This window comes from Colletotrichum higginsianum, chromosome 1 (assembly GCF_001672515.1).
Source record: "Colletotrichum higginsianum IMI 349063 chromosome 1, whole genome shotgun sequence".
In the NCBI taxonomy this organism is placed as follows: Eukaryota; Fungi; Ascomycota; class Sordariomycetes; order Glomerellales; family Glomerellaceae; genus Colletotrichum; species Colletotrichum higginsianum.
Window position 1 is genome coordinate 919,710 of NC_030954.1, and position 12,736 is coordinate 932,445.

Below are 12,736 nucleotides of genomic sequence, written 5' to 3' on the forward strand. Positions count from 1 at the left end.
TCGACCACCCCCGGCCTATTCCCCATCCCCCGCCCCCCGCCGTCGAATTGAGTGGACAATGGGACAGAAAGGAGGAGGGAGAGGGGGGCTTTGTGTGGAGGCCCGACATTGCGCCGACACTAGAGGCCCAGACACGCAGGTTTTCTACAGAATTTTCTTCGTCATACGCACTCGTGGCGGCTCGAGTAGCTCTTTGGGGGAACCTGTTCATCCCCTCCCCTCCTTGGGACCTTGGGACCTTGGGGTCCCTGGGGGGGGCCGACACCGTGGCACCGGTCGACCGTCGTCCCAAATCGGAGAGAATCGGTCCTCTTAGCATCTGAGCCTCCTCCCCCTCTGTCTTCCGCCCCCCGGCCCCCCGCACGTCTAATCGGCCCTGTTCTTCACCTTGCGCCGTGGCAGATGCTGGGGGGGAGGAGGGGACGGGGACCCGATCTTCTCGGAGTTGAGAGAGCAGCCAAAGAGAAGCCTGCCGCCGGCAAAACAACGGGTGTTGCCAACGTCGATCTTAACTTAGCCCACCGGGTGGCTTCCGGCCAAGACTTTGGAAGCCGCTCACGATGCCGAAACGGCCTCGGGATGAGCGGTTTCCAACACCCAGTCTCCCAGTAGGGATACGTCATGATATCGAATATTCCCGCCTCGGACAGCACGCCGGTGCTCGGGTATTGGCTGCTGCTTCGTGCAGTTACTCAACCGTTGACTAATACAGCGAGAGGTGCGGGATGCCTCTCGAATGTCTTTACCCCGGTGAAGCCGCCCCCCTGCCAGGTAACAGCACACCATGCCATGCTGTATGGATACATACTCGGTAGGAGTAAGTTGCACCCATGGGGAAGCTTTAGCAGTTCAGTATTGTAAGTTGTGGAGTTGGCCCATGCAAGTGCTGGAGACCCCGACTTGATCAGCTCTGCCCACGTGAGAGTTTGCATTCTTTTCTTTTTTTGTGTTTCTTTTTTTTGTTTTCCTCGTGTTTCTCCTCACCACCCTGCGCCGAGGTTTACCGCTTGTTTCCCCGTGCGGACAGTTTCCCACTCTTTTTTTTTTCTTCTATTCTTCTCCTTTGCCTTGCCCCGTGATTGAAATGGCCGAGGGGTTATCCTTGGACGTCAACATTGGTCCCATGATCCATTCATGGGCCAAGCAACCCCCATCACTGCGGCATACATCGTGCATCGTACACAGGCGAGCACACGAGTGTGTGCCAAGAATAAACAAGCGTCCTTCCATTCGGTCCGTTGTTTGGCATCCCCGGGGAACTCCACACGAACCTCTATGGCGATGCCCTCGAGTCCCGGGAAGCTGAGGGGTGAGTGAGACCTTTTCTGGCACCGTCGGGTTCACCACACCACAGAGCAACTCTGCCTGTCATTGTTCATGCTTGATTCCGATCCCGGCACCGAGGGGGTAACCCTGGACCATCCGTTACCAACTTCCGCACCGCGGCTGTTCGGATGAGGGCCATTCGTCTTCCGTCCTGTTTCGTCATACAAGCATACAAGCATAAAGATTCTCAACTCCTCATCCACCTGTGGTCACCTATTGACTACTTTCACCCACCGGAGTCTGTCAGGCGTACCTAGGCATCTTTTGATTAAGTGACGATTGTTATTACCCAACCGGTCGCGACCGGTTCCGTTCCCGGTCCTCCATTCCCATTCTGTCTCGTCGTAAAAGGGCGGACCGGACCCATCGAACATTTCCCCATCTCAAAGCATACGATCAATGCAACCATTCTCTCTTATACTCATCTTCCCCGCCAAAATGTGTACAACAGGCAAAGAGCTGTAGGTAGAACGTGTTATCCCACAAAAATCAAGCCATGACCTTCTCGCTACGCACTACGTTTCGTCTTCCTCTTTGTTACCTCTTCTATGCGGTGAAGACTGTTTTCCTTTTCCCTTCACCCATCTCCATAATGAACTGGACCTTGCCGAGCCCCACGCAACCATATTGCGCTGGGCAATCCAGCCCCGGAGAAGAAATGTCCCGCGGGTCTGTCCACAGGGGAAGTGTTTATCCATTGACGAGGACTTGGAAGATTCAAAGCCATTCCTGGTCCACCAGCCTAAGCGTCCTCGATGAGCAGGCGTATGGTTACACTATTATGCAGGGTGGCAGCCCCAGAGCCTCAAGAGATCGACGCTGGTCGGCTGATGAACAGCCCAAACATTTACTCCACGGAGCCATGCAGTGACTGTATCCGCGGCACACAACGACCGGGAATGATTTGAGCCTCAGTGGGTCGCCAGTGAGGGGAACAACGTCAGATGGCACCCAGGTTCGAGTATCTGTGCCACATGTAGCTGCAGCTGCATGACTTGACCTGACTTTGGGTGTAATGCTTGTGCTGGTCCTGACGAGTAACTCGATAAGCTAGCAGAGAGACAACTTTTGGTAATAACGTCAATAAAAACCATAGAACTTTCGATTCAATACTACCCATTGTTTGTTATCCGACCTTCATCCGCGTGGGAACTTTGGTCTGTCCTGCTATTGTCATTCTTTTGGTAAGGGCTAGAAGATGCTGTAAAGGCTGAAGCATAGTATGGAACGACAGGATGTTCTTTAAAGCCCGCTACTAGTCCATTGTAAGGGATTATTAATCACCTGTATAGAAGAAAGCAGTCAAAATAGCAGTATAGTCGTTATGGGGCGTTGGCAGAGACTGTTATGTTGTGACAAGGGGTTGTTAATCACCACTATGGAAGAGAGTAAGCGCTAGACTCCATGTCAACCAACACTTCAGAGTTGTATGGATGCAAAAGGGGGGTCGACTAGAGTCAGACGTCAAAGTCACAAACTATGGAAACTAGATTCAGCCGATTCTAATGCCTTGATCGACTGGATGGAAACATTTCTAACAAATGTAACCTCTTCACGTTCACATTATAAGCAACTGACCTCATTAACCATCTTATATCCACTCGATTCACAACAGTTTAGAAAACACGTTCTTGGAAGCGAAGTTGACATATGGGTATTAAGAACTGAAAACTATGGGATATTGTTGCATAAACTTGATGGCTATTTGTTTGCTGCACTGCACCACCAGCATAGCCCCGCGTCGGACCGACGTGGACGTGCTTCAGGCAGCCGACGCCTGAGCCTCCTGGATGATGACATCGCTCGCCTTCTCCGACACGATGTACAGCGGCAGAGCGATGTAGAAGCCGGGGATCTTGGGGAACACGCTGGCGTCGACGACCCTCAGACCCTCGGTGCCGCGGACCTTGAAGCTCGAGTCGAGAACGGCCATGGGGTCGTCGTCGGGCCCGATGGGACAGGTGCAAGACGCGTGATGGCCCCACGCCTCGTCCTTGAGGAACTGCTTGGCGTCCTCCTCGCTGGTGACGTTGCCGCCGGGCCAGACCTCGGGGAAGCTCCCGTCGAGCGGGAGGAGGCTGTCGAACGCCCGGCGGGAGAAGTCGAACCCCTCGTACGTGGCCTGCAGGTCCTTGTCGGCCTCGCCGGCGCCGTTGACGCCCGCGTCGTAGTAGTTGAAGTCGATGGCGGGCATGTCCCTGGGGTCGGCCGACCGGAGGGTGACGGTGCCGGCGTTGTTGCGGCTGTGCGCCTTGAGGACGATCCAGGCCCAGTGCTGCGCGTCGGCGAGCGAGTCGGAGGCGTAGCCCGGGAAGTAGCCCTTGAACTTGGCCGGCGCGCCCGAGACGAAGAGGTCGGGCTCGTCCTCGGCGACGGAGGACTTGAGCACGATGGCGATGGCGATGCCGTTGGTGGCGTAGACGCCCTTGGACACGGGCTCGAGGCCCTGCTGGTACTGCTCGAGGCAAGGGTCCGGGGACGTCTCCAAGAAGGTGCACTTGCTGGTGATGACGAAGTCGCTCGTCGTCTTACCGATCACCGTGGCCTCGTAGCGGTCCTGCATGTTGGTCCCGACGCCGGGGAGGTCGACCAGGACGGGGATGTCGAACGACTCGAGCTCCGCCTTGGGGCCGATGCCGCTGAGCTTGAGCAGCTGGGGCGTGTTGAAGGCGCCGGCTGAGATGATGACCTCGCGCTTGGCGTCGACGCTGCCGGACCCCGAGGGGGAGGCCGAGCCGGAACGGGGGTCGGCGCGGTAGAGGCTGGATCCCTCCAGGAAGTCGACTCCAACAGCGCGGGGCTTGTCGCCGCTCTCATCGAAGCGGATCTTGGTGACCTAATGATATTATCGTCAGTATATGTTCGAACCCCAACACAGTGATGCCCATCACAGCCAGTCCGGGGCCCAACCACTCACGAGAGTATCTAGCTTGATGTCGAGGTGATATTTGCGTGATCCGTCCGAGTTGACCGCGTTGGCCGTGTCCAAGATCAAGTCTCTGGGGCCGCCGCGGATGGAGTCGGTCATGGCCAGCGGGACCTGGTAAAGTCCGGTCTCGCTCGTCTGGCCCGGCGCGTTGATGTCCCGAAGCAGGACCTGGCCGAGCCCGGCCACGGTGTTGAGCAGGAAGCCGAGAAGGCTCTTCCCCATGGCCGAGGCCGCCGCGACGATGAGCGACAGCAGCTTCTGGTCCTCGACGACGAGCGACAGGGACGTCAGCGAGGTGCCGAGCCAGCCGCTGTAGCCGTGGCCGACGATGCTCGAGGGCAGGTACATGTTCCTCTCGAGCTTCTGGAAGTAGGACCGCATGTTGTCCGGCGCCCACGAGTCGTCGCCGGTGAGGGCCGCGATCTTGGATCAGTCGCTGTCGTGGGCGTTGACGGAGATGAGGGCGTTGTGGCGGGAGCAGCCGCCCAGGGTGCCGGCGCGCGGGTACCAGACGCCGAGGGGCTTCGCCTCGGCCGGGGGGTCCAGTCCGACGTAGAAGCTGCCGTCCGGCATCTCGTACGTCATCTTGGAGTCTCTCTTCTGCTGCTCAGGGTCAGGGTAGTGGTTGACCTGACTCGTGTTAGTTCCCATGATATCCTCTTATGACAAGATGTGCGGCATCACCCACAAAGTAGTTCCACCTCGTGTCTTGGAACTCGGTCGACATGAGATGGAGGGCCGGGACCTTCTCGGTCCAGGAATCGCCCGAGTCTCCTCCGGCATCGATCAACAACACCTTGAAGCCGGCGATGGCGAGGTTGGCGGCCACCGGACCACCGCCGGGGCCGGAGCCGACGACGACGTAGTCATAGCCGTCGAGCGTCTCGTTGGCGGCCCGTTTACCAATAAACGGGTCGTGGCGAGGCTGCTTTGGGGAAGCCTTCCACGGGATGGCGCTGATCCGAGAGTCAGTATCAACGTTTTTCTTGGCGTTTTTTCCTTTCTGTCCCCTTTTCGTTGTGCGGGCTTACAATGCAGAGGATGAGTCAACCAGGACAGTAACGAGTGTGGCAACGAGCGAGAAGCGCATCTTGGGCGTGGTGAGGCGCTGCCTGCTTTCCCAGAAAGAAGTGACAGAAGGTCGGATAGGCCGAACGGAGGGCCGAAAGCAGGCAGGCAGAAAGATAGAGAGAGAGCGGATTGAAGATGACGAATTAGAAAAGAAAGCTTGATCGTAGGCCAAGGCTTTCAATCTCAAACCGAGCAGACGATCTGGAAGAGAAGACGAAGTAGATATTAATTAGCTAAGCGGGCGTGGGAATCCGCATAGGGATCTGACAACTCAGCCCTGCCCCCATATGAGACGGAAGATGGAAAAGGAGGTCGGTCAATAGGAGAATGGCATTCTAGGGATGCCGGTTACATTACGGAGGTCCTGAATCCAGGTGGTAATGCCGATCCCCCTCGAATGACGAACTTGCATCTGGATCCTGTTCTCCACGGCCATCGTACTGGGTGCTCGCTATGGATAAGTTACTCCATCGCGACTGCTTCTCTTGCCCGGTTCAAAGGTGCCGACGGACAGACGATGACCAGTTCTAGCTAGTTTGTGGGTTGCTAATCTGGTATTTGCCCGAACGAGCGAGCTGGGGTATACGAGAAGAAAGGAAGAATATATCCAACAAAAAACCTTTTGCATTGAACGGCACACCTAGTTACCACGGTTATGAGTATGGGTTGCTGCAGCACATCTCAGGTTGTGTATTACTTGAGTGTCCTCTGTAACAGTCACAACTGAACAACCAGACACGAGTTGCCAAGAGCCGCCCTTCTTCAGTAATGCAACACACGAGCACAATGCCGGGCTCACTGCTCAGACTGGCTGCATCTCGCTCCCTTGATGCCTGAAAGGCCATTGTTGACAGCTCTTGCAGGGAGTTTGACTCGCTCCCTGGCGGCAGTGCCGTGTTGCAGAGCGGTCCCTCGTCCCCCGGCTAGGCGAAAGCTGCGAGGCAGACGATCACAATGACAGCGATTACAAGGGGAGGGGAGGGGGGGCCAGATTCCCACAAAAGCCCAAGACGGAAAGAAAACGGCATCAAGCGCCCCCCACTGTGGGCCACTGCAACCTTCGAGAAAAGATTGTTTGCCGGGGACGAAGATGAGAATGGTAACCTGCAAGGGGGGGCGAGATATGCCAAATAGACGGAGTCCTCCAACGGTCCGGGTCAGGTAACGATCTGCTTGATGTTGATGTGAGACCGCCGCCCCCTTTTGACAGGGACCCCATCGACGCGACGGCTTTCTCCACGGTTCGAGCTCCTCCCGACTGCAGCTTTTTCAACGGGTTTCGTCACTGGAGGAGACGCCTCATATGCCATCGACCTACGACGGGTGGCGTTAGATCGAAGCAACCTGGCTCTGGGGAAAGACGGCCCTACCACGGAAACATGCCCTATTTCGGATGAACCAGGGAGTCTATGTTTTCTCCCATGTTGCAGATGGTGTTGGTGGATGATGGATGAAGACGTCTGAAGCGTGTAGTTAGAATGTACCTTGGGAACGACGGGTCAGATTATCTAATTAACATTTATGCTATGGTTGTGGTATCTCGATGCGGGCTTCGACAGAAGATTAGAAAATAAATATGGTACATGTCAAAATGGTATCGGATGATGAGCTCCTTGTGGTCTAAAACGTGTGTGTATAAGGGGGTAAAAGCAAAAAAAAAAAAAAAAAAAAAGCAAATCAACAAGGACGTATACGCTCCAGAACCCCCCACGGTCAGACAGCTTCGTGGGGCATGGCCGGGTTCTTTTCTGACGAAGCACGCGAGTTCGGGTCTCGAAAGGGCAGGTTGGTGAGCTCGTGCTCGGTATACGAGACGTCGTCCCGGCGGCCCGACCTCAGCGAGAACTCCTTCTGGACGCGGATCGCCTTCTTGGACGCCGAGCCCATGGACGAGAACTTCTGGGAGCCCGACTGCAGCTTGTGCTGGTCCGAGATGTTGGCGTAGTTGGACTTGCCCCGCTGCGTGGTGCCGAAGACCTTGGGGAAGACGAGGCTGAAGAGGGAGCGGATGGCGGGCATGCTGGCGCAGATGATGCCGACGGGGACCTCGATCGTGCTCCAGTAGCCGACCTCGACGTAGTCCTCTGCGGTCCTTGTTAATGCCCAGGTTCAAGCATGGTCGGGGCAGGACCAACATGTACTTACGGGTCGCGTTGTTGGTTGTGGCGTAGCTGGCGAGAGAATGCAGCCGGACAACACTGACGATGGTGACGCTGCAGAATCCATTAGCCTATCTGGGTCCCAGGACAGGGGAAACTCTTTCTATGACGCAGGAGACGACGACGCACAAGAACCCGACGCAAAACATCATCATGACCATGATCTTCTTCTTGGTGGACAGGGAAAGGTTGTACAGCTCCTTGAGCGGGAGGACGAGGGTGGCCACGTCCAGCAGGATGTTGATGACGGCGGCCGACCAGCCCTGGATGTTGACGTTGTTGCACCTGGCCTGGAACTCCCCGTCCCACGCCCTCCACGCGCCCTCGACGGGGATGCACTGGAAGATGGAGATGAGCTCGAAGACGATGAAGTACGCGACGTTGAACCCGATGAGGACCCAGCAGCCGATTCTAATCTCCCTCTTGGGGAAAATCTTGAGGTAGAAGAGCAGGATCGAGATCTTGGTCACGGGCAGGACGCCCAGGTAGAGGAGCGAGTCCCAGAAGAACATCTGTCACCATGAACCCATTAGCCCTTGACTAGACTAGTAATTACTGTGCTGGTGTTGGTACGCACGTAGAGAAACATTGTGATGTTGTCGGGGTGGACAGTCCAAATGTCCTGGCCCAAGGCAGTTTTGGAGACTGCGTAGCCATGAGTCAGTGTCAAGAAGTCGTATGGGAGGTGAAAAGACCATCCATACTGGGAATTGAAAGACTGTTGAGGGGGACCATCATGGCCTAGTAGAGAATGTCAGTATTCGCATCATTGAGAGGGACACTCTGGGATTTTCGAACGTACCACAGCCAGCAGCATAACCCAGTCATCAGCCCCCCAAGTCTGCCCGCCCAAACAAAGCTTGGCCATCACCCTCAGGAGGAAAGCCACGAGCCCGAGAACCAGAAAGACGACGCCGGTGACCCATACCAAGGCGGTTCGGTCACGGGACGGCACGCCGCATGTGTGCTTAGAGTAGGCCTGGACCTCTTCAAAGTTGTCTGTCAGCACAGGCTCGATGCGGCAGCATGACGGATGGAGCGAGAGAGACAACACCTACTCAACGACTCTCGAATGGTGCAGTTGAGGTGCACGCAGAGCGAAATCTGCTCGTTGAGCTCGACGTTTGTGCACACGCAGGTGGCGTTGGTGACGGCGCACAGCCCCGTCGCCAGCGTCACTTGTTGGATGCATTGCAGCTGATATCTCGTCAGTCAGTCAGTCGGTCGGTCCAAACACACACAAAGAAACAACAACAGCCCACTGGCCCTGCTGAAAGAGAGGAAGAATGTTGCACAACTTACGCCGCACAACGGAGGACTCTCTACCGGTGCCGGGGTCTCGGTGGTCTTGGTGAGCCCCCACACGCCTTGACACCAGGCCAACACGAACAGGATAACTGCTGCGGACTTCATCTTTCTCTCCTGATGGGGCTGGGCACGACAACCGGACGAACGGGAGGAGACGAAAAAAGGAGAAGGGGAAAACGACGGGAGAAACGACTTGTCGAATCCCGCTGGTACGAAGACTTATTCAAATCCGTGCCTTTTGGTCTTTTGAGCAAAAGAAAAAAACAACTTTTGAGTTCCCCAATCTTTCCCGTGCCTCATCTGCCGATGGCCCCCTCACATACGTGATGGTTCCCATTTCGTCCAAGACGAACCGGGTTCCGGGAACTTGTCTGGCAGCCAGGGTTCAGTCTCGTTTTGTGGGCGCCTATTGACGAGCAGACATGGACCACTGGACAAAACTGCGTCAGAGGGCGACTTTCGACCAGGCCATTGTAGTTCAGGATTCTTGTTGGGACTCAAAAGAGGGTTTCTTTCCATGGGCCCTTGGCCGGCCTTGGCGGCGACGGCATCCACGTCGTTGCAATAACTAGCCAAACTAGTTCACAAGTGGTCAACTCGTCGTATACACCACCTCCAAAGAAGTTTGTTTCAACCATTCGGAAGAGGGGAACGCAGTAAGTAGTCTTGCATGCTGCATGCTGTACTGGGCATCCCCCCCCCCTTTCTGACGCCAAAAACGTCCAGACATGGAATGCCGAGTCCCACCGGGATCCCATGCCCAGTGGGGTCGCATCGTGAATTATGACAGACGGGGGTTCTGTTTCAGACCCTGCGATGGGGACACGTGCTAGCCTTACTGGAATATTACAATCTGCCTCTTGCGGCCTTGGAGTCCACAAAAGCCTTCTCGAACTGTGGGTTGAGTCGACGGAAACGGCGAAGGACAGAGATGGCGATGGAGAGAGGCACAGAGCAGTGGGTATCGGTTCTGAGATTGTGTTCCCATAGTCTTTTGGACGTAACTAACTGCGGATTCGCCGGGTGCTGATAACCCTCCCCTTCCCCCAAAAGAGTTGATCTGCGTTCTCCATCGCCGGTTATGGAACCCCAAGGATGACGAGCAACGATGAGATTGCCGCGAACACTGCCTCCCAGAAACCAGGGCTGGGCGGATTCTACCCCTCGTGTCAGTGGACATTACGCCGACGGGAGGTACATCTCATCTCATCTTGGGACCATGGGACTGGTATTGCTGCATCATCCAGGGGGGGGGCAGCGGCGGTGTACCCCGAGAGCTGGTGTTGGAGTATAACCGCCCCCCCTTCCGTGCAATCCGCATCTTGATGCGACTTCGCCATCCTGCCATTCAGTCTATCCGGTTGATCAGTGGACTTTGACCCGTTGTCCTCGCCACTAGGACGAACCTCAACGGACACTTCCTTTCGATTCCGGTTAGCCCGTCGAAACTCTGAGGAGTTCAGGCTTTTGATAGCGCGTAGCATAAGAGGGTCGTCGGGGAATTTGGATGCAGATCACTCGAGTTATCACTCTTTGAGGTAACATTGACATGCACAACTTTTGTGATAACTCTTCATTTCCCCGACAAACAAGGACAAATGTCGTTACTTTGCCCACGCGGCAAGGGACCTTGATCGACTAGGGGGGGGAAGATGGGGCTGCGAGAGTTCTGCGAGAGTTCTCCTTGACAACCGGCCCCCAAATCTTGGCCATTGAACTCAACGATGCCCGGTTGGGAGACCAGAGTGCACATCCGGACAAGGTTGCGGTTTGGCGGTCAGTCCCGTCGACGAACTCTGACTTGCCGGAACTAAGACGGATTCAAACGGACTAAAACGGGACTAGGATAGGGACTGGGAAGAGCAGAAAACACGGCCGGTAGGGTTATCGTTTTGAGAGAGACAAACCCCCCCATGTCCGTCCCCCCCCCCCCCCCCCCCCGGCGACTCTTCCGGGACCACGAAGAGAGAGCCCAAGACGAGTCGATCTCAATCTGTCTTCTCGTTCGCAGCCCGCGGGACCGGCGGTTCCACCAGATGCAGGCGGTAAAAGAATTGACCAAGAACATTGTTTCGATTTGCAATCTTGGACTTGTAAACCATCGACTTGTCTCTTAGACGTTGGTCAATCCACCAATCGCTCGTTTCAGGATCACTCACCAGTCACTCGTTTACACGCGTATTGTATACTATCATAATCTTCTTCACACGCTCCTTTTTTCTTCTTTTTTTTCTGTCAGACTTCCGTCATGAAGTCGTTTTACATCCTTTCCATCTTGCCCTGCCTCGGCAGCGGCGTCCTCGGCTTCCCGGCCTACGCCAACGATGAGGCCCTCAACCACGATGCCGCGTCCAGGCTCACCGGCAAGCTGGCCAGCGTCTTCCACGAGGCCCACAAGAAGCGGCTCCTCTTCGACCCGATGACGACCCCGATCGACGTGTCCGGCGACCACGAGTTCATCGCGCCAGACTACCGGAACGGCGCCCAGCGCGGGCCCTGCCCCGGCCTCAACGCCCTCGCGAACCACGGCTACATCAACCGCAAAGGCGTGACGAGCCTGACCGAGGTCGCCGGGGCCATCAACCAGGTCTACGGCATGGGCATCGACATCGCCACGCTCCTGGCCGTCATGGGCACCGTCTTCGTCGGGAACCCGCTGTCGCTGAACCCGGGCTTCTCCATCGGTGACGTTGCCGGCGCCGGCGGCGGCAACATCCTCGGCAACGTCCTCGGCCTGCTCGGCACGCCGCGCGGGCTCAACGGGTCGCACAACATCATCGAGGGCGACTCGTCCAACACGCGCGCCGACCTGTACGTGACCGGCGACGCCTCGACCATGGTCATGGACCAGTTCCAGTCCTTCTACGACATGGCGGGCGAGGGCGAGGGCGTCTACGACTTCGACCTCTTCGCCGACCGGGCCGCCATCCGCTTCAACGAGACCATCGCGACGAACCCCAACTTCTACTACGGTCCGTTCACCGGCATGATCGCCAGGAACGCGGGCTACTTCTTCGCGTGCCGCCTATTGGCGAACTATTCCTCCGAAAACCCCACCGGTCTTCTCAGTGAGTGCCCCTGGTCTGGTCATAGCAAGGGGGAAGAGGGGAGGGAAGGGGGGGAAGAGAGAAGGTGGATTGTTGACAGTGCTAACTGCGGCGTAGACAAGCAGACGCTCAAGAGCTTCTTTGCCGTGGAGGGCGAGGAGGGCAGCTTCACGTACAACCCCGGCTGGGAGAGGATCCCGGAGAACTGGTACCGTACGCCCGTCGACTACGGCCTCGTCCAGCTCAACCTGGACCTCGTTGCTCTGATCACCAAGTACCCTCAGATGGGAAGGTGAGTTTTCTTTTTACACTCCAGTTCCATCGACGTGGGGTTTTTTTTCTCTTCTTCTTTACTAACGAGATTCGACGCGTAGCATCGGAGGCAACATGGGCAAGGTCAACAGCTTCGCCGGCGTGGACCTGAGCGACCTCACGGGCGGCGTCTTGAACCTGGCGAAGCTTCTGGAGGGCAACAACCTGCTGTGCTTCGTCTTCGAGGTCCTCAAGACGGCCTCGCCCAACTCGCTGTCCACCGTCTTCGCCATCATCGAGAAGCCCCTCGCCCTCGTCACCGACGCCCTCAGCGCGGCGGTCCTGAGCCTGGCCTGCCCGGCCTTCAAGGACATGACGGTGGGCGGGAAGGGCCTCGACGAGGGCCTCAAGGCGCAGTACCCGGGTGCTCGGATGTCTGATTCGGTTCTCTGATGATACCCTTCGTTTGGTTGTTCTCACGTGTCGCCGTCCGTAGTAGGTCGGAAAGGGATGCCCAGTGCTGGAAGCAATGGTTCTGGCACTGCGAGCGAGGATTTAATTCAACTTATGCTTCTTAACAATGGGGTTTGGGGTACGAGCCATGGCGTGTGGAAGCATGCGTTGGGAGTGTGCTGTAACGCCGT

At 56.5% G+C, this 12,736-nt stretch overlaps 4 protein-coding genes across 4 annotated transcripts; 1 reads left to right on the forward strand and 3 right to left on the reverse strand.

Annotated features, from left to right (window-relative positions):
* Window positions 1-3,088: 3,088 nt before the first annotated feature.
* On the reverse strand, window positions 3,089-4,636 carry CH63R_00294 (Choline dehydrogenase; the record flags this gene model as incomplete). Its single annotated transcript, XM_018295269.1, has 2 exons — window positions 3,089-4,162; window positions 4,244-4,636. 2 exons carry the CDS (start codon window positions 4,634-4,636, stop codon window positions 3,089-3,091), a joined length of 1,467 nt encoding a protein of 488 aa, XP_018163631.1.
* A 48-nt stretch (window positions 4,637-4,684) lies between these two features.
* CH63R_00295 (Choline dehydrogenase) lies at window positions 4,685-5,345 on the reverse strand (the record flags this gene model as incomplete). Its single annotated transcript, XM_018295270.1, has 3 exons — window positions 4,685-4,885; window positions 4,944-5,211; window positions 5,287-5,345. 3 exons carry the CDS (start codon window positions 5,343-5,345, stop codon window positions 4,685-4,687), a joined length of 528 nt encoding a protein of 175 aa, XP_018163632.1.
* A 1,694-nt stretch (window positions 5,346-7,039) lies between these two features.
* CH63R_00296 (CFEM domain-containing protein) lies at window positions 7,040-8,898 on the reverse strand (the record flags this gene model as incomplete). Its single annotated transcript, XM_018295271.1, has 8 exons — window positions 7,040-7,410; window positions 7,472-7,539; window positions 7,615-7,997; window positions 8,063-8,130; window positions 8,190-8,226; window positions 8,288-8,484; window positions 8,544-8,682; window positions 8,788-8,898. The coding sequence occupies 8 exons, from the start codon at window positions 8,896-8,898 to the stop codon at window positions 7,040-7,042; spliced, it is 1,374 nt and encodes a 457-aa protein (XP_018163633.1).
* A 2,143-nt stretch (window positions 8,899-11,041) lies between these two features.
* CH63R_00297 (Oxidase) lies at window positions 11,042-12,545 on the forward strand (the record flags this gene model as incomplete). Its single annotated transcript, XM_018295272.1, has 3 exons — window positions 11,042-11,861; window positions 11,958-12,132; window positions 12,215-12,545. 3 exons carry the CDS (start codon window positions 11,042-11,044, stop codon window positions 12,543-12,545), a joined length of 1,326 nt encoding a protein of 441 aa, XP_018163634.1.
* Between the last annotated feature and the right edge of the window lie 191 nt (window positions 12,546-12,736).